Source organism: Rhinichthys klamathensis, unplaced genomic scaffold (assembly GCF_029890125.1).
Source record: "Rhinichthys klamathensis goyatoka isolate OS25496 unplaced genomic scaffold, OSU_Roscu_1.1 h1tg000635l_1, whole genome shotgun sequence".
Classification (NCBI taxonomy): domain Eukaryota; kingdom Metazoa; phylum Chordata; class Actinopteri; order Cypriniformes; family Leuciscidae; genus Rhinichthys; species Rhinichthys klamathensis.
Window position 1 is genome coordinate 1,505,415 of NW_026607081.1, and position 19,745 is coordinate 1,525,159.

At 38.1% G+C, this 19,745-nt stretch overlaps 1 protein-coding gene across 3 annotated transcripts in view; it reads left to right on the forward strand.

The window, feature by feature from the left end:
- Positions 1–18,622, forward strand: part of LOC130076227 (teashirt homolog 2) — a 136,311-nt gene extending 117,689 nt beyond the window's left edge. For all 3 annotated transcript variants that reach the window (XM_056241242.1, XM_056241243.1, XM_056241241.1), the window contains exon 2: positions 14,986–18,622. In XM_056241242.1, the coding sequence (XP_056097217.1) occupies positions 15,051–18,008 (2,958 nt within the window). In that variant the 5' untranslated portion in view covers positions 14,986–15,050 and the 3' untranslated portion in view covers positions 18,009–18,622. The remainder of the gene's footprint in view (positions 1–14,985) is intronic.
- The last annotated feature ends 1,123 nt before the right edge of the window (positions 18,623–19,745 follow it).

The window sequence follows — 19,745 nt, forward strand, 5'->3', positions numbered from 1 at the left end:
AAAAAGTCCCCAAATGAAGATGGTAGGAAAATTCCCTTATTACTAAATTTACAGTACATGTATTTGATTAATGCAGTTATGACAGAAGTTTTGATTTGGATGAACTATTCCTTCAAATGAGAGCAACTAAAATACTTTTTCAATGAAAATCTTGTCCTCCAGTGTAGTTCTCTGTTCTAGACGAGTTGCATCAGGTTTGCTGTCACTGTGACATACAATCTGTAGACCATCTAATTACACCTTATTTGATTTATTCTGCTCATAAAACATCATATGTCATCGTTAGATTTTAAATAAGTTGTATGGATATTTGATGGTACTTTATGGTGCTTTTTGACGCATTCACTTGCATTATATGGAGATAATGTTATTGATATTGACAGTGGTGGACACTTAAAGGGATAGCTAACCCAAAAATGAAAATTCTGTCATCAGTTACTCACCCTCATGTTGTTCCAAACCTGCATGAATTTCTTTCTTCTGTTGAACACAAAAGAAGATATTTTGAAGAATGTTGGTTGATGGGCCCCACTGACTTCCATAGTATTTATTTGTTCATACTATGGAAGTCAATCACTTATGTTCTTCAAAATATATATATTTTTGTTTTCAGCAGAAGAAAGAAATTCATGCAGGTTTGGAACAACATGAGGGTGAGTAACTGATGACAGAATTTTCATTTTTGGGCGAACTATCCCTTTAAGTACATTAAAAATCCCTTTAAGTACTTTTGAAAAGGAGTACTTAATACTTTTACTGGAGTAATTTATTAGGGTATCTGTACTTTTACTCAAGTACTTGATTTGTGTTCTTCGTCCACCACTGCATGTTGATATTGAAAAGACACCTTTAGTGTTCCACGGGAGAAAGGAAGTCAAAAACATTTGCAAATAACATGAGGGTTAGCAAAAGAAAACATTCCCTTTTTCTTTTTTATCTAAAGTTTGAAATCTGTTAAACTTGACCCTTGATGAGAAGTGTCTGCAGCTTAAATCTCTTGGCATTACACAAAGTCTTCAACAGTTTTTGAAGGCATATTAAGATCTTCCAGATACTAATTTTAGTGGTTGATTAAAAGCGGTCTATAGATACGAAACGTCTCGCACGGTGTCTAAAGAAGAGGGCTTGGTTTGTCTTCAATGACGTGCGGTCACAAAAACAGCCCGTGATTATCACTTCTTTAAAGCAGCACTAAGTAGGAATTCCGTTTTTGTCAAACAGCGACCCCTAGAGTCGCTGTGGAGTACTTGTACTGTCGTGAATAGCACTCACGCAGAGATGGCTCGCACTCACGGCCGGATCCCCTTCCCCTGTACACTGGTACCTGTTCAGTAGGATGGACGCTGTAACGAGTGTAAATAAGGTATGGCCCCTTTAAGAGCTGCGCGCGCCCAACACCACATGTATACGGCGCCGGGTTATTTCTGTTTGATGCTCATTTTATCAGAATTTTATCAGATCTGTTTTTTGCCGTAAAGCAATTCGTTACCTCGCGAGACCTGATATCACACGATACTTCCTAACACTGAGGCCGGCGACTCGCCGGCCCAAAGTTGCAAGGGTGGTTTTGCGGCTCACAGGCACCAGGGGGGTGCGAGACGACCACCATTCAACACGAAATCAGTAATATAAACATTACAATGACTCCAAAGCTGTTCGGTTAAGGTAAAAAAGTTACTTAGTTCACCTTTAAGTATTTGCATGTTCTCAAACTCGGGAAAAAATCAATTAGAACCTCTGAATCCCATTACAATGTGAAATCCCTAAATAGACAGAGGAAATAGATAAAAAGAGGAGTTATGTGTTCTCTGATCCAATACCCCACTTCTTTGTCTTTGCATTCATCGGTACGTTCAGTCCTTTTTATATATGTCAGACAAGGTGACTGTGACAAAGGCCACACGAGGGCTTTGTTCATATGAAGCACAGAGGACGGGAGAACGTGTCCCAGCGGATCTGTTTCCACCAGTACGTCCCCTCTACTTTCATTTAGGACAGTGGCAAGCGCTTCAGTACCTCAGGAGCTGTTTCAGAGGAAGTGAGGTGTTCCACGCTCCCGCACCTCATTGTGTCCTGTGACATTTGTTAATGTCGCGACTTTGTTCTGTGTTTCAAGATATTTTGAATGTCTAATTAGCATTATGCATGCATTACGATTTAATGCGCATGTATATCTTTTAGTGCGCAATATAACAAGAAGCCATATAAAATGATTTAGACTCAAATCATGCATATGTTAACGCATGTGCTCATGTGGGCGCATGAGTTTGAATCTAGTTTGTGATACTTGGTGAGCCATGGTACACTGCATATTCAGACTTGCCTTTGGATTCGGTTCGTGACATCACCGGATCCTGTTTATTTCCTGATATGACATAGTTTCCTATCTCATTTTAGCTATAAATAAAAGTGGCAAAAAAGGGGCTGAAATGAACTGAGTTGAAGTTAAGTGGTTTAGCACATGCTCATGTGGGTGATGCAGATTTGAATCTGTCCTTTGCTGATCCTATTTATTAGGGATGCACCGAAATTCCGGCTAATATACGCTATACAATGTCACTTAACATTACATTTACCTCAAGAAAACTATTCAATGTCCAGAAACTCATTAGTTGGCTAGAAAAAATAACTCTAGAGAAGAGCATAATGCATATTATATTAGTTATATTTTTACTTAAACTGTTAGTCATGAATAAATCTGTCATGAAAACAAGTTATTACAGTTTATTGTCGTTTAAATGTTTATATTTCTCCAACAAACTGGAGTAGAAACAATTCTGTTATTAAAAAGTGTATATAAAAAGCTGCCTTATGTGCAATTTAAATGTTTGTACAACTCAGTTTTAGCTATATGTGTGCTGATTATTAAATAAGTTTGAATAATAATTGAGTACTATTGCATTATGTATTTTCGGTTTTGGGCCAGAATTTTCATTTCGATGCATCCCTACTATTTATTTCTTGATCTTCTCCACTTCATTTCCTGTATTCTCTCAAAATCTCTCACTTTCTCTGTAAAGTATGGCGAGAAAGAAAGAAAATACGGTCAAACAAAATGAACTGAATTTGTTTGAATTGAGTTCATGACATTTCCTGGTCTTCTCCAAGTCATTTCCTGTCCCGTCTTTCTCTTTTCTTAGATAGAAAATAAGTGGCAAACACTTAACAAGTTTTATTGCAGTCTTTGTGACTGTCATCTGAACTCTCCTGTTTCTTCTTTAGCAGACTTATTATTGACTGAACAAAAGAGCTTGATGACAGTTGACAGTGCTCCTTTAAAAGTGCAGCCTTCTCTCTCTTTCTTTCTCTCTCTTACCTCCACGTAAACATTCGCGACTGACATTCAATCAGGAAATTTAAAGCACAGCCTGATGATCTTTCATTAGCCGGAGCCTGCTTGCTTGACTGCTCGGGTTCAGATGAGTGTGAGGGGCCGGCGGGGGCCAGTGCTCCTCCATCAGGCCTCATCACACTCTTACTGGAGGAGCCGCTGACAGTCCAGGTAGAGACACTGTAGTGGCGTGACCCGTGTCATAATGTTCCAAGTGCTTCCATTTATCGGGAATGACACAAATATATTTATATATGTACTGTATATATACAGTATATATATATATATATTACACTCTAAGAAGAAAAGGTTCAAAAAGGAACTTTAACAACAGGCCAGGTTCTTATATGAACCCTTCTGCCACAACAAAGGTTCTAAAATGAACTGACAACATGTGCCAAATAATCAGTGGATCATTAAAGAACCCATAGGTTCAACTTTGAACCTTATTTATAGTTAGAAGTTCTTTTTTGAACCCCAAAGGTTCAATCTCTTTTAAGAGTGTAGGGCCGTCAGTTAAACGCGTTATTAACGGCGTTAACGCAAACCCATTTTAACGGCGTTTTTTTATCGCGAGATTAACGTTCTTTGTGGCCTAGCAAACTTTGTATTTTTTTTTTCACATGCTTTTGCAACAGGACGTGGCATGCGCAGCGCTGCATTATGAAACCCATTCATTTCAATCATGATTTCAATGGTTTGCGCCGCGCGAGGACATTTTGTTGCTTTGTCGATCAAAGCGCAAGCACAGTGGCCCGCACGCCGCGGTCAAAGTTCAAAATAGTTCAACTTTTGCCTCTGCGTTCTGTGACAATTATCAGTGCGGCCAATAGAAACGGGGGCATCCAAAAAGTTTTGAATATTCGCCTACTTTGCTCTGGCATAGCGCAGCGCAAATCGAGTTCTATCTTAAGGGCAATGCTGAACCCAGCAGTTTTTCAATAAAAAAAAAACATTTGCACAAAGCAAGCCGTTTTCCATGTTGATAAGAGCATTAAAATGTGAAAAAAGAATGGGACAAAAAGAAATCAAGAGATATTTAGAATAGATAAACATGTGTGATTAATCGCGAGTTAACTATGATATTAATGCGATTAATCGCGATTAAATATTTTAATCGTTTGACAGCACTAATATATATAATTTGTAATAAATAATGAATTAATTTCAAAATATATTTAGTAAAAAATAAATAAAAATAATTAGTTAATATATATATATATAAGTTTTGACAATTATTTAAATGAAATCAATTTAAATAATTTTAAATGAACTAATCACATTAATAAATATTTGCTGTAAAAAAAGCCTTTAAATTAAGATTGTAGAAAATGTCCTTATTACATATATATATCTTTATTTAAGGGCTTTTCACTGCAAATAATTAATAATGTGATTAATTTATTAATTGGAGTTTTTTTATAATTAAAAATTAGGTGTATATATATATATATATATATAATGTTGAATATATAATTCATTCATTTTAAATTATGTTTTGTAAAAATATAATAAATAATGAATCATATGAATAGGGGCTGTTATAAATTCATTACAATATGTACATGTGTATATATATATATATATATATATATATATACACACACCTTTAAAAAAAAAAAAATCCAATCAATAATATTTGCTGTGAAAAGCCCTTAAATGAAGATTGTAGGATATTTCCTTAATACTAAATTTACATAAATATATGTTTGTTTTGATGAACTAATCTGCATATTATACAATTAAATAGATTTGACCTTGATTTTGAATTAGTTGCCCTATATATTGAACATTGTTGTGTTTAGCAGGCAATAAGCTAGGTCATTTTTTGCTTAATATACTGATTAAGAATAGTTTTTTCAGTGAAGATCTTGGGTTGGAGTCCAAGTGCTCACTCTCAGACTCAGACTCAGGGAAGCCTGACTTCCATCATCGTGTGGATCATGGACGAGAGCCTAGTACAGCATGATCTGGTTCACTGTGACCAGAGAGGAAACAGGAGCTTGTGTACTGGTGCAGAAGGAGAGTCAGGAGCGTTGTCTGTTTGAGGTAGAGCACTTTGTTTACCAGCGAGAAGATCACCAATGTTTGGCCGTTTACGGACCGCATATGTTCACGACACAAACGGCGAAGGATCAGTTTATAACAGATGAGGCCGACGTAGAGGCCATAAAGTGCTTTTTTGTAATTAATATTCAACAATATTTGTTATAAAAGGAATCTTTTATCTTCTAAAAATGTCCCTTTGTAGTTTACCTTAATATGTCCTTTCAAAGAATGTCTTTTGATGTACAACAGCGGTCGGAGCGACTCCAAAAGCTTCGGATTAAATCAAACACAAACGCTGCAACTTTCCCTGTGTCCTGCCTGAATTGTGAGACTCTTTTTGATTATATTATACCATTAAATATTGAATGCGTGAGTATATGAAAGCAAGGCATTTATCTGCATGAATTGCTCCTGTTTAGTCAAGGAAGTAATGTGCTTTAAGTAACATCTCTGTCATGCATACAAAAATTAACGTTAATCTCTCCGCCGCCTGGTTTCCAGCCAGAGCACTGGAAGAGGTTTGTGGAGCAGTCAATGAGTTGACATATAACAACACATAATACTGAAATATTGTACAGTGATATCACTAATATTATAGATTTAATATTATAGACTGTAATATCTAGTTTTAAATTAAGGAGAAGATTCAACTTTATTCAAATGTAAATGACACCAGTAAAATAGCAGAGATAAATACAATTTTAATTCACATTTTCTGTAAAAAAAAATTAGGCATGCAGGCACATTATGTGATTAAAATTAAATAAATGAAAACATTTTTGGTCATAATAAATAGCTAGGGGATTTTTCCCACACTTTGTCTTGATAATCAGAGTTTATTTTGTTATTGTAAGTATTGAAGTATTTTATCAGTCGTTATAGCTGTTGACGACGAACATGTTTTTGTGCTTGATACAGATGTGTTTTTCTCTCTTCTGGTCAGTGTAAGTGTTGACATGTGAGAAGGTTCACAGCTCTCTCTGTGTGCCTGGGGCGCAACACTGGGAAAAGATTTAATTGGGCCTGTTTAAGTATTAATTGACGTTGCGTCAGCACAGTCGTGTTTTAGCGCCCTGCAGTGCTTTGATTTACCAAATAGCCAACCGTCCGATGGCATGCTTATTATAATCTATAGTGGAGTTAAATACAGTACCGATCAAAAGTTTGGAAACATTACTATTTTTAATGTTTATGGAAAGAAGTCTCTTATGCTCATCAAGGCTGCATTTATTTGATCAAAAATACAGTAAAAACAGTAATATTGTAAAATATTATTACAATTTTAAATAATGGTTTTCTATTTGAATATACTTTAAACTGTAATTTATTCCTGTGATCAAAGCTGAATTTTCAGCATCATTACTCCAGTCTTCAGTGTCACATGATCCTTCAGAAATCATTCTAACGTGCTGATTTATTATCAATGTTGGAATAAATTTAATAAAAAATACTATTTTTTTTAACCTGTGACACTTTTTTCAGGATTCTTTGGTGAAATAAAAAGTTTTTAAAAAAAAGAACAGCATTTATTTAAAATAGAAATTTTGTCTAACAATAAACACTACCGTTTAAATGTTTGGGGTCAGTAATTGAAATAAATGAATAATTTTATTCTGCAAGGATGTGTTTAATTGAAAAGTGAAAGTAAAGATTTATATTGTTAGAAAAGATTTCTATTTTGAATAAATGCTGTTCTTTTTCACTTTTTGTTCATCAAAGAATCCTTAAAAAAAGTATCATGTAATAAATCAACATATTAGAATGATTTCTGAATTGACACTGAAGACTGGACGAATGATGCTGAAAATTCAGATTTGATCACAGGAAAAAATAATTTAAAGTAGCCTACATTAAAACAGAAAAGCATTATTTAAAATTGTAATAATATTTCACAATATTACAGTTTTTTCTGTATTTTTGATCAAATAAATGCTGCCTTGATGAGCATAAGAGACTTCTTCCAAAAACATAAAAAATATGAATGTTTCCAAACGTTGACCATGAGTGTGTATGTGTGTGTGTGTATATATATACATATACGCATGCTAGATTTAATATACTGTAGATAAGCACTTAAAATGACTGAAACTAACATTAAAATGAAACCTGAAAAAAAATAAGAATAAAAGCTAACTCAAAACAGTAATAAGTACTATAATTGTATAAAAAGTACAATGAGAAAATGTCTAGTAGTAAAAAGTATCCCATCAACGTGTGCCGTCCACGCAGGCGTTGATTGTGCAGTCTGAACAGTTACAGCACGTTGCTTTTGCATCTTCCATATTTCCTGTGCTACACCGCAGACGTGTTGGGAGTGGCAGGCGCTGGTAAATGAGAATGTCTTGCTGTTACATGCGATTTATCAAAGTCTTTGTGCGCCGCAGCTCGGCACGCCGCAAGACTCTTGAACTCTATTTAGGGCACAGTTAGGTAAACCCACAGTGATCTTGGCTGTCATAGCTTATGACAAAAATCAATAGCCAAACCAGTGTGTCCAACAAAGGCCTGCCTGTGCAGTACTGACTGCAGTGGAGATTACAGCACTCACATGACCTGCTTCGTTAGCGTGCGCGTGCGTGTGTGTGTGTGTGTGTGTGTGCAGCCTTTTTATGTGGGACACGAAAATCTTCCCTTTTCTCTCTCTCTCTCTCTCGCTCTCCGATTCCGCCTCTCTCTTTTTTTAAAGCGTGGCATAAATCCGGGAGATGAAAATGTCATGGAGCAGGTTCATTTTGCAAAGAGGTTTTGATTGCCATGCGCGTGTAATTGATTGTTCCAAGGACAGGGGGAAATCTAGAAATGTCATAACAGCCTCTGCTTAGGTCTCTCCTGCTGCTAGACAATCAATGAGAAGTAAAAAGAGCTATCGATCCACGCACGGCAAAAACTGTAGCCTGAGACGGCAAGGAGATCCGTGGCGAAAGTGGCATGGACCGCCAGACCTGTCAACGACGCCTCAGAATTAGAGGGTCTCCTGCGACGCTAGCGTTACCTTTCGCATATTCGCGGAGGGCCGGAGATGTTGCAGCTGGCTCCCTGCTCGCCCGCTGAACTGATCGATGATAGAAATGTTACTGCTACGGGGGTAAATGTTTGATGATGTGCTGATAGAAATATTAGCATTAGGGCAGGCGGGGAAGCCGGCACACAATTCGGGTGGCATGGAAAACTAGAGAGTGACAGGAAAACTTTTTGCCTGAATGTTACGGTCGTTCCTTGAACTAATGCAAATCACACCCCTGACTGAATGCTGACTGACAGATTTACCCCCAACAGAACCTCACGCGTCTCAAAGGGGATGATTAACCCACTGCAGTGGCACGCTAAAAGGACACGTCCACCAAGAAAGCTCCAACGAGCTTTAAGTACGCCATGTTTTTAAGTGCTATTATTACTGTTACCCCTGTATTAGTGGAGAGTCTGTGACTGTGAGTTTCACTGCATTTGTGTGAGCTGTGTCTAATTCTGTTGCCGCCGCAGTGGTTAGCGCACATGATCTGGAGCACTGCTGCTCCACTAGATTTGGTTTTAGTAGTGGTGAGCTGACACAGAATGACAAAGAATGACTGTTTATTGTGTGCATGTCCCTGTTAGCATCGGCCTTATTTGACTAGAATCCACCATTTGTGGCATGAGTTTGATTGGACACATGGCCTTAAAGGGATAGTTCACCCAAAAAAGAAAATTCTGTCATCATTTACTCACCCTCAAGTTGTTCCAAACCTGTATGAGTTGTATTACTCTGCTGCTGAACACAAAAGAAGATATTTTAGATATTTTGAAGAATGTCGGTAACCAAACAGTTGATGGGCCCCATTGACCTCCAAAGTATGGGAAAAACATACTATGGTTACCGACATTCTTCAAAATATCTTCTTTTCTGTTCAACAGAAGAAACTCATGCAGGTTTGGAACAACTTGAGGATAAGTAAATGATGACAGAATTTTCATTTCATTTCAACAAAATACAAGCAAAAATATTTATTTTACTATGCTAGCTAAGTATGATTATATGATTAGTTGTATTTTATGATACAATTTTCTTTTAATTTAACTAGTACATTTATTATATTTATAAACTCGATAACTATAATACAATGTAAATGACATCAGTAATTGGCAGAGAGGAATAAAAAAATATTTTATATTAATATTTTTAATAAAAATAAAATAAACTTGTTTAGGTAAAGTTAAATAAATTAATATTTATTAATAATATAATGTAATATCTGATTATACATGGCTAGCATATTTTTGTTGCCTTGATGATCAGAGTTTTTATTTGTATATATAATTATATATGATACATTTAATCTCTTTATAATATGTTTTAGAGGCCGATAAAGATGTTATTTTTCACTTTTTTGCTCAATGGTCATTTATTTATTTTAATTAATTAATAATTAGCATAATTTATACCTGTTTTCAATGACCTATTTAGAACAGACGTATGGCCTGTTGGGGTCCTGACCCTCTATTTTAAAGGGATAGTTCACCCTAAAATTAAAATTAATTCATAATTTACTCACCCTGGTGTTGTACTAATGCTGTATGCCATTCTTTATTTTTCGGACCACAAAAAGAGAATGTCCCGAATGAAAAAAAGAATGAACAAAAATGTCCCGCTCGCTCTCATCCATATAATGGCAGTTAATAGCGACGGGCATCAAGCTTAAAAAAACATGCAGAAGTATCACAGAATGATCCCATGCAACACTTTTTTGGGGGGTTATACGATAAAAAAAATTGTTTTTATTGTTTTACAAAAGTCCTGACCTTGGCCGTTGGTCATTTGTGCTCGACTGCGCATTTATGACTCTCTGTTAGCGGCGCAGTTCACTCTCGCTCTGAGAAAAGCACACAAGTTTATCAAGATTAATAAAAACACAACATGAAATACAACGCCTATAAATCCCCAAAAAAGTATCAATGTATTTTCTTTACCGAGTTGAATATCTCCGGACTGGAACTCTGTTTGTCTGATGACAGTCAGAATGTGAACGGATATACTGTATTCACCTCAGAGAAGAAGGTACATGGATTTGTGTTGTTTTAGTCTTGATTTCTCACAACTTGTGTGCTTTTTCTGGGCGAGTCGGAGTGAAACGCTACACTAATAGAGTCTCACGAACGCACGTCACGTAGCCATGCACAGAAGACCATAGAACAACACCAGGGTGAGTAAATGATAACTTAATGGGTGAACTATCCCTTTAAGAACCACTGGTTTTGACAAGTTGGAGCTGCTGTGGTGCTCAATCACTTCCTGATGCTTTTTACTAGATCTTTCAAAAATCCAAATAAGAAAAATAAATGAGCCTATTCCCAATGAAAAGTCTATAAGTTATATCTTCTTAGTCATTTCAATTTTTCTGTGTTAGTTTTAAAGGCTGGTTCAATCAAAAGTTGAACAGAGATGTCTGATGGATCCTCATTTTGAAGGACTGTATTAAATTACACATGCATATTACATTTTTCAATGCTTTCGTAACGCTCAACTTTTTCGCTTCTTTTTTAATATCACACTCTTTTAGCTGTCTTTCATTAACTCCTTAAAAAAAAAAAAGAAGACCCCCTATAACTTCATTTTGGTGCATGAAATTTCAAGCCAGCACATTTTTTTCACTAGTACATTAAAATGAAGGTGCCAGAGGAAATGATACAGATTACACTCACTTTGATCCATCAAAGTGCAAAATCAGTAACTCATTACAGTTTTTGTAGGTTTAGAATACGGTTCATCAAAACGTCTGACACCATTGTGCAAAAAAAAAAAACTTTAAATCCATCACTGTCTCTTTTACAATTAAAAACGGTTTTGTTCCAGCCTTTGATCACACTTACAGTAATAAGAACTGACTCTTAAGAAAAAAGCATAATAATACCGCTACTGTATATATGAATCAGATGTGAAAAGCGCATTTAATGCTCGCGTTTCTCTTCGCTCTTCTGCAGCCATTTGGCTGGGAAACCGGCAGCTCTTTGAAATCCAGCTGCCGCTGTGTTATGCCAGGAGTCTTTCCCAACGGATTAATGTTATAAACACTTAGTGGCTGATTTATGATGGACACCTTTGGTTTTTTGACCTTTGAATATTCCTGTCTGAAGATATAAATTTGTTGTGACACAGATTGGAGGGTTTACAGAAGTTTATGACATGCTAAATCTCTGCACAGGCGTGCCAGTGCCTCGTTTTGTAAGCCTAGTTGGACCGACGGCTGTTTTCATTGCTCTGATATAGCGCAGAGAGCCCAACAACCGTGCGCGGGCCTGTGGCGTACCAGCCTGCTAACTGTGCCTCGCTTCTCTGAGAGGTTAAATGAATGAGGTGCCATACTTGCACGATTCATGTATGCGCTGCTTGGACCAAATCAAAATAATGCACATTGAATATTACTGGAATTAATACAAATGGCCCACGTCGGAGATCAAATTATGCTTAGGTTGTTCTATTGGCTCCAACATCAATAACAAAAGAGGGGGGGTGGGATTCGACTGCTGCTGGCCTGCTCGTGTGGCTGCGTCCTAATGCCGACAGTAGTGGATTATGGGAAAGGCTGGTGTATCTCATGTCTGTGGGAGTGGTGTCCTTGTGTTTGATCTTGTACTCCGAAATCCTGCCGCTTGGCAGGGATCACAAGCTGGCTAACACAAGCTCCCTGTTACAAATGGGTAAGGAAGGGAAATGTAACCATTCATGAAGGGATTTCGGAGAGATCTGGGCCTGGATGGTTAACATGTGCCTGTGGTTGTATTAATGTGTATCCCAGATGCTCGGAGGATGGAGAAATTGGAGCCCGGGGAACAGTGACTGCAATAATGCCACCCACATTAATCTATGAAACGGGTGCCTTTTCCAGCTTGATGAGGTTTATAAAGTAAATCATTTCAAGGTTTTATCAGTCAGATAATAAGTATTGCAACAAGTATGCTGCATTGCATTGTTCGAGCAAAATTAATATATTTTAATCATTTTATCCAGCAAGGAGGACACTTCAATTTGTTTAAACGTGACAGTAAAGACATTTGTAATGCTTTCAAATAAATGCTGTTCTTTCTATTCATCAAAAGAATCCTGAAAAAAATGTAACAGTTTCCACAAAACTATGAAGCAGCACAACTGTTTTCAACATTGACAATAATCAGAAATGTTTCTTGAGCAGCAAATCAGCATATTAGAATGATTTCTGAAGGATCACGGGACACTGAAGACTGGAGTAATGATGCTGAAAATTACGCATCACAGGAATAAATTACATTTTAAAATATATCCAAGCAGTTATTTGATCACCTCTAGAATAAAATACAGCATAAATTAATGGTGAAACAAAGTTAAGTTGTTTAAAAGACCATGGTGATTTTATGCATAACAGTTGTGTGTCAAAATAAAATGAATATGTCAAAATACTGTCAAATTAGCAAGTGATTTTGTTTAAATAGTTTTGAAGTGTAAGGACTTGGTTTCCAGGCTGAGCTGATCCAACAGCGTGCCCAAGTTATGAAACATGCATTAAACCATTTTAATTGCTCTGAATGAGACACTCCTCCGCCTGTCCTGGTTTTTTATTAGGTTGAAGAGTATTACATGTTCACTAAAATGTAGTGTGGTTGACTAATGCATTTTTCATTTAGCCGTCTATCTTTCATCCGCAGTCCAAATAGCCGCCGATTGATTCCTCCAGGTGTATGGTGTCATGGTGACTTTGCTTGTTTAGATTGTAAATACTCTCATGGAGCAGCTATCGTAAAAATCTCATAAACACAGATATATGCAGAAACATGCCAGTCTCTGAAAAAGTGCGTTGCACCATGACTTAACTATTTCGTTGTAACAGAACGGGGATTGTGCAATTACAGGAAGACAAGGTTAATTTCAGTCTGAAAATTATACTTTTTTTTGTTTTTGATCCCACACATCCTGTAAACAATCTAAAGCTAAGCAAAGACTACACTGCTGTCTGTCATGATGCCAGTCGACTGGCTGAGTGATTACAAACAGTTGAGACACCACAGAGAAGCCATCCACACGATCTCACTCCTTTTATGTCACAACTATATATACACATTGCAATACATAAAACATTATTCTCCTCTTGGAAACAGCTAGTGCATTAGCACATTCTGGGATGCAATCATCCGTCGTAGTCAGTCATTTGAGAAATCTTCATTGCCGGAAGATCAAGGTCGTGGCATGTCGGGAAACTTTAGTACCGGCACGTCGGGCCCCTTGTTTGAGGGACCCCATTCTTTGGGTTTGTTTGGAAAGGCTAAATCCCAGCTCCATCCTTATCCATTTGCTGACATCAGTTCACCTCCAGGCTTACTCCTGAGGCACCTTTGAAATATTGATAAAAAAAAGTCTTATTTTCAGAATCCAAAGGCACAGGACATGGTGAGGGCTACACAGCGCAGCACTTTCAGTCCTCATATTCGAGAGTTGCCCTCATTGAGCATCACCAGCTCAAAAAAAAAATATTAACCACATGAAAAGCAAGTGCCTGGCCCGGGCTGTTAGGTCCTATGTATATTTAACTGAGCACATCTGTGCGTAACAGCACTTGAAATTCAAAGTGCTATCCAAATATGTGGTCATAAAATATAGATGATCTTGATTTTTCTTAACCGCAGCGATTGATGTAATTGATGGACTTGGATATATTTTATATTATATTAAGTGAATAATCCAGTACGGTTTAAGAAGTGATGAAAGATTTAGGAAATGATTTTGAATCTAGTCAATAGTGGTTAATATGTAGCCAGCACATATTCAGGAGGGATCAGAAGGATGCCAGGTTGCATTTTACTATTTTTAACTTATCTGCATTTATGCGGTCTTATGATGTTTTTGCCTAGTTTTGAATGAGAATGATTGACAGTAAATAATAACTTTTTTGACATTCTGAACTCACTTTTTAACCGTTTAATGCTTTAAAGTGAAATATTTCTTCAGATCAACTTTATCATATGCAGACTCCTTAATAGATTTAACTTTAGGTTTTGAGATGTGCAGGAATCAACTTAACTCCTATCAAACTATAGTTTAACAACTCAACTATAGCGATAACGCTCATTACCTAGAGGAAATCACCTTTTGTTACTCTGCACCCATACAGCTGTTGTAAACAGATGAAACCTTGAGAAAACAAAGTCAGTGACTTGTGACTTATGAATCACACATACTGCCAAATTGCCCACTATTACCAAGAGAAGATTACAGGCACACAAGCTTCTGTGAGAAAGGATTACAATGCTACAGAAGGATGGCAGTACTGCAAACTGATTTCTAATAAGAAATTACATCAACTTCGTTTTTGTACAGTATTCTCCTGCTTTTTTTTTTTTTTAAATCTCTGATGCTCACATATAGATTGTATATACACTAAAAAGACATTCGGAGTTTGATTTTTACAGTTATATCTAAGGTTATATCTTTAATGCATTTCTATAACTAATTATAGAAAAATACAATAAAAAAAATATTCTTACAAACTGAAGAATAAAAATATCGATATCTGTGATTATTTGTGATTCATCTCATTAATCACTGTATTACAGTTCGGTTGACAGCACTAATAACACTTTTTCTCTATCTCTTCTGTTTTCAGCATATGAGCCAGATGATGATGTCGGTGTCCAAGAGTCGAACACAGGGGAGGAGGGCGAAAACGAAATGCAGACAGAGGAGGAGAATTCTGAGAGGCCCACTTCCAAGGACAAAGAAGACAAAGACATAGACAACAAAAGCAGCTACAGCTTCCAAAACTCTCCGGCGGTCAGTGTCCTATCCAACCAGGAGGTTGAGCTGGAATCCCGTCTGAGCGATGGCAGTGACAGACTGTCTGACTTTAAGACCTCACCACCAGTAAGTCAGAAGGACACAGAGAGCCAGAGCTCAAAAGTGAAGGATGACATGCACAGTAGCCTGGAGAAAATGAGGGCTGCCTATGCCAACTTCCTTTCAGACTCCTACTGGTCAAAGATTGGACTAGACTTGAAGGTTGCTAACACTGGCAGCAAAGCAAACTGTGACAGCACCAACGGGAGCACCAAGAGCGAGTTTGACTGGCACCAGGACGCTCTTTCAAAAACCCTGCAGCAAACGCTGTCCCCGAAACCTGTGTCAAAGCCTAATCTATTCAGCTCCGTCCACCTGTACAGGCAGAGTAGCAAAGCGTGCGGCACGGTCTTTACGGGAGCTAGCCGGTTCCGCTGCAAAGACTGCAGTGCAGCGTATGACACCCTGGTGGAGTTGACGGTCCACATGAACAAGAGTGGCCACTACCAGGATGACAACCACAGCAGGCAGAGCATCGCCTCCACTTCATCATCCAAGAACCGGAAGAGGAACCTTCAAGACATGGAAGGCAAGGAAGATGCACAAAAGGTGCTGAAGTGCATGTTCTGTGGCCACTCTTTCGAGTCTCTACAAGACCTAAGCGTCCACATGATCAAAACAAAGCATTACCAGAAAGTGCCTTTGAAAGAACCTATTCCAGTAATGACTCCAAAATTACTCCCACCAGCAAAGAAACGTGCATTTGAAGCCACGAGGCCTTGTTCGCCTGACTCCACCACAGGTTACAGTGAGGCACAAAGATTGTCCGGCCTCGCCAATGCTCCCAACAACCGCTATGGCTATCAGAACGGTGCTAGTTACACATGGCAGTTTGAGACATGCAAATCTCAGATCCTTAAGTGCATGGAGTGCGGAAGCTCCCACGATACTCTCCAGCAGCTTACCACTCACATGATGGTCACCGGCCACTTCATTAAAGTGACAAATTCAGCCTCCAAGAAAGGCAAACAACTAGCCCTCGATCCTCTAGCAATAGAGAAAATGCAGACACTTGCTGAACCAACAGTGAGCGAACTCGAAGGAGAAAAGGTTTCTCCAAAAAGCACAGCATCTGGTGACTCTGAGAGGGCTACTCCGAGGGATATGTCACCAGACAAAGCTGAGAAAAATGGAGACAAGGACGACAAACAAGATGAGGAGGACCGGAAGTCCACTGACGCCTGTTTTAAGTATCCGTACTTGCGGGAGGAAGACCTTGAGCAGGGGTCCAGTGGAGGCGGTGACATTCTCAAGTCTTTAGCAAATACGGTGGCTTCGGCTATCAATAAAGCTCAAACAGGGACCCCCAGCTGGAGCGCTTACCCAAGCATTCATGCTGCGTACCAGCTATCAGGGGTTATCAAGACTGCCTCCTTTTCCTCTTCTCCTCACATCCAGCTCAAGCAGAATCTCAACCACAAGCACAGACCCATCGCACCCAAGGGAAAGTTCTATCAGGGTCTTAGGGGACTTGAAAGTTTCCAGGGACATCACAATTCAGACATCAAAAAGGAGAGGAGTGGCGCATCTGACAGCAAGGAGAGCCAGAGCAGTAGGTTTGATCTGGTGGAGAATGATGACAGTGATTGTCAAGATGATGATTCCTCCTCTTCAAAGCTGGATGCAGACTGTGTAAGTGAAGAGAATGACACAATCAAAGGGAAGTTGAGCCCAGCTTTCTCTGACAGAGGGAACCCATCACCTAGCCCCCCTGCCAGCAATGGGCACAGCAGCTCTTCAGAGCTTGTCAACGACTCCCAGGAAGTCCTTAATATTAACCCACTAAGCGCACTACAGTCTGTCTTGAACAATCATTTGGGTAAAGCAAACAAGCCCCGGCCCGAAAGCTTCCTCTCTCATCGCACACAATCCATTTTTTCAGAACTGAGTAGAGGTTTAGAGAAACCAGTTTCAGCACTCTCAGCATCTGCTGCCATCAGGGCCAGCAATAGCTTCATGTTCACAAGTGACGACCAGCCAATAGACTTGACAAAATACAAACAAAACAAACCAAACTGTTCCCTCTTACTGCAGTCCTCCACTCCAGTGCACCAGAAACATGCACTCTCTGACATTGCTGACATGGTGAAGGTTCTTCCAAAAGCCTCAACCCCAAAGCCCTCAATACCAGCGAGAGTGCCTGCTATGAAGCTGGAGACAGACGTGCGACGATTCGAAGACGTCTCCAGTGAGATGTACTCGGTTCACAAGCGTAAAGGTCGACAGTCCAACTGGAACCCCCAGCATCTGCTCATCCTTCAAGCCCAGTTCGCCTCCAGCCTTTTTCTAACTTCGGAGGGCAAGTATCTCCTCTCAGACCTCGGCCCTCAGGAGAGGATGCACATCTCCAAGTTCACCGGGCTTTCCATGACCACCATCAGCCACTGGCTCGCCAACGTGAAGTACCAGCTTAGAAAAACGGGAGGGACCAAGTTTTTGAAGAACATGGACACTGGCCATCCGATCTTCTACTGCAATGACTGTGCATCGCAATTCAGAACGCCCTCTGGGTTTATATCCCATCTTGAGAACCACCTGGGTTTCCAAATCAAGGACATGAACAAACTACCCATAGAACACCCAACTAAAATAAAAGAGCCCGAACTTTCAAAGGCGCTCAATGCCCGGCCGACAGATTCACAGATCACAGAAGAGGAAACTGACTCAAAGTTCAAATGCAAGCTTTGCAGTCGGACATTTGCCAGCAATCACGCGGTCAAACTTCACTTAAGTAAAACTCACAGTAAATCCCCTGAGAATCATTCACAGTTTGTGGAAATGGACAAAGAGTAGCTTTGTTGATTTTTACTACTTGTAGTTATCTTGTTGGTAAATAACTGTAATTGCTCTGCTTTTATAAAACACGGGTCAAATTGTCTACTTTTTTTTTTCTTCCTCCTTTTTCTTTACATAATGTTTCAAGTAGCATTACGTAGAATGCTTCAACTTCAACTTCAGAATCAACATTTCATCATATTAAGGACTAAATGGACACACTGGCTGGGTTAGAATGAAGTGTACTGTTAGAAAATAAATAATCATAAAAAGATTAAGAATACATTGACGTAAGTCTTTGCACCCTGTTCAAATGCACCACCAGTAATGAAATGTATTACTGCTTGAGACATAAATGCTGATGTTTGCATGCAATAGCTCTGGCTATGACTACTATTTATTTGTATGATATGGCAAGTTTTAACTGTATTACGTTTAACAAACAAATTGATCAATGCATTAACTGTAATTTGCAGATCTGATCATGCACTTGTGTGAACACGCAGGTGGTCAGACAGGTAGCCAGACACACATTAAAAACATTTACTGAAATGTACAGTATATTTGCTCTGTAAAATGTTTGTCTCGCAACGATAGAACAGAAAAGCACTTTAAATAAAAGTTTAATCACGTTTAGGCGCAGATTCAGTGTGTGGGCTTACAGATTTGGACAGGTTTGACACGAGGAAGTCTCACATTAATGTAAATTTAGCATTGCAGAAAAAAAGTGTCTCATCGGGAAATGCTTAGTGAGACAAAAGAACACTGCACCTTTTATACCAATACAAATAAAGCATTAACATTTTCTAACTGTCTATAAGTCTTCACTTCAAATCCATTATTATTTTCTTTATTATTGATTGGAACATAACAGAATTGCAATTCACATTGTTGTTTTGACATATTTCTTCAGTATGTTCTATCTTTCTAGGATTTGTTTTTATTACATTTACCATGTACAAGAGACTGGGGCTAGTTGTCACAAGGTCTCAGAAACTATACGATTTAATTAGTTAAATAAAAATTCTGTCCTCCGACGTAAATGATCTTTTGATTAAACAAGTGAACACAATGAAACCTACTAAAGATAGAACTGTGTTTTAAAATGTAATTCAATTCAATTCGCATTTATTTACAATACACATCATTTCAAAGCAGCTTTAGAGAAAATGTATGAGTGATCTGTTATCAGAGTTATGTATTTCAGAAATGTACATGTACAAATCACAGTTAGCTAAAAATGTACTAATTTCAACAATGTAATAATTTAAGGCAGAAACAATGAGCTCATTGAAGTAATGAATACTTGTTTGTTGATTATGAAATTGTAGCATTGGTGCAATAAATTTACACAATCATTCATTTTAAGTATGTGTTGGTCAAAAACCTTTAAACCTTTTGTTTTTTTGCGCTTTTGTAAATTGTTTTGTAGTTTTAATGTTAAGTAACCTTTTCAAAGAATATTTCATATCAAATTGCACTGACACAACTTACCCCATACAACTATTTGTGTTTTGAATTAACTGTATCTTTTTTTTTCTCTCTTTTTTTGGGGGGAAAATGTGGAATTGTACTATTTTTCATTTCATTTTTGTAGCCAAGACTACATAATTTGAGAAATACTCACGGGTGTAAAAAAAATATGAAAACTAGCTCGAATCTCACTTATAACATTTGACCCTGATGATGTCACTCGGATATTGAGAATCATGTATGATACACCTCAACATCTTCCCATAGTACCAAAACGATGAA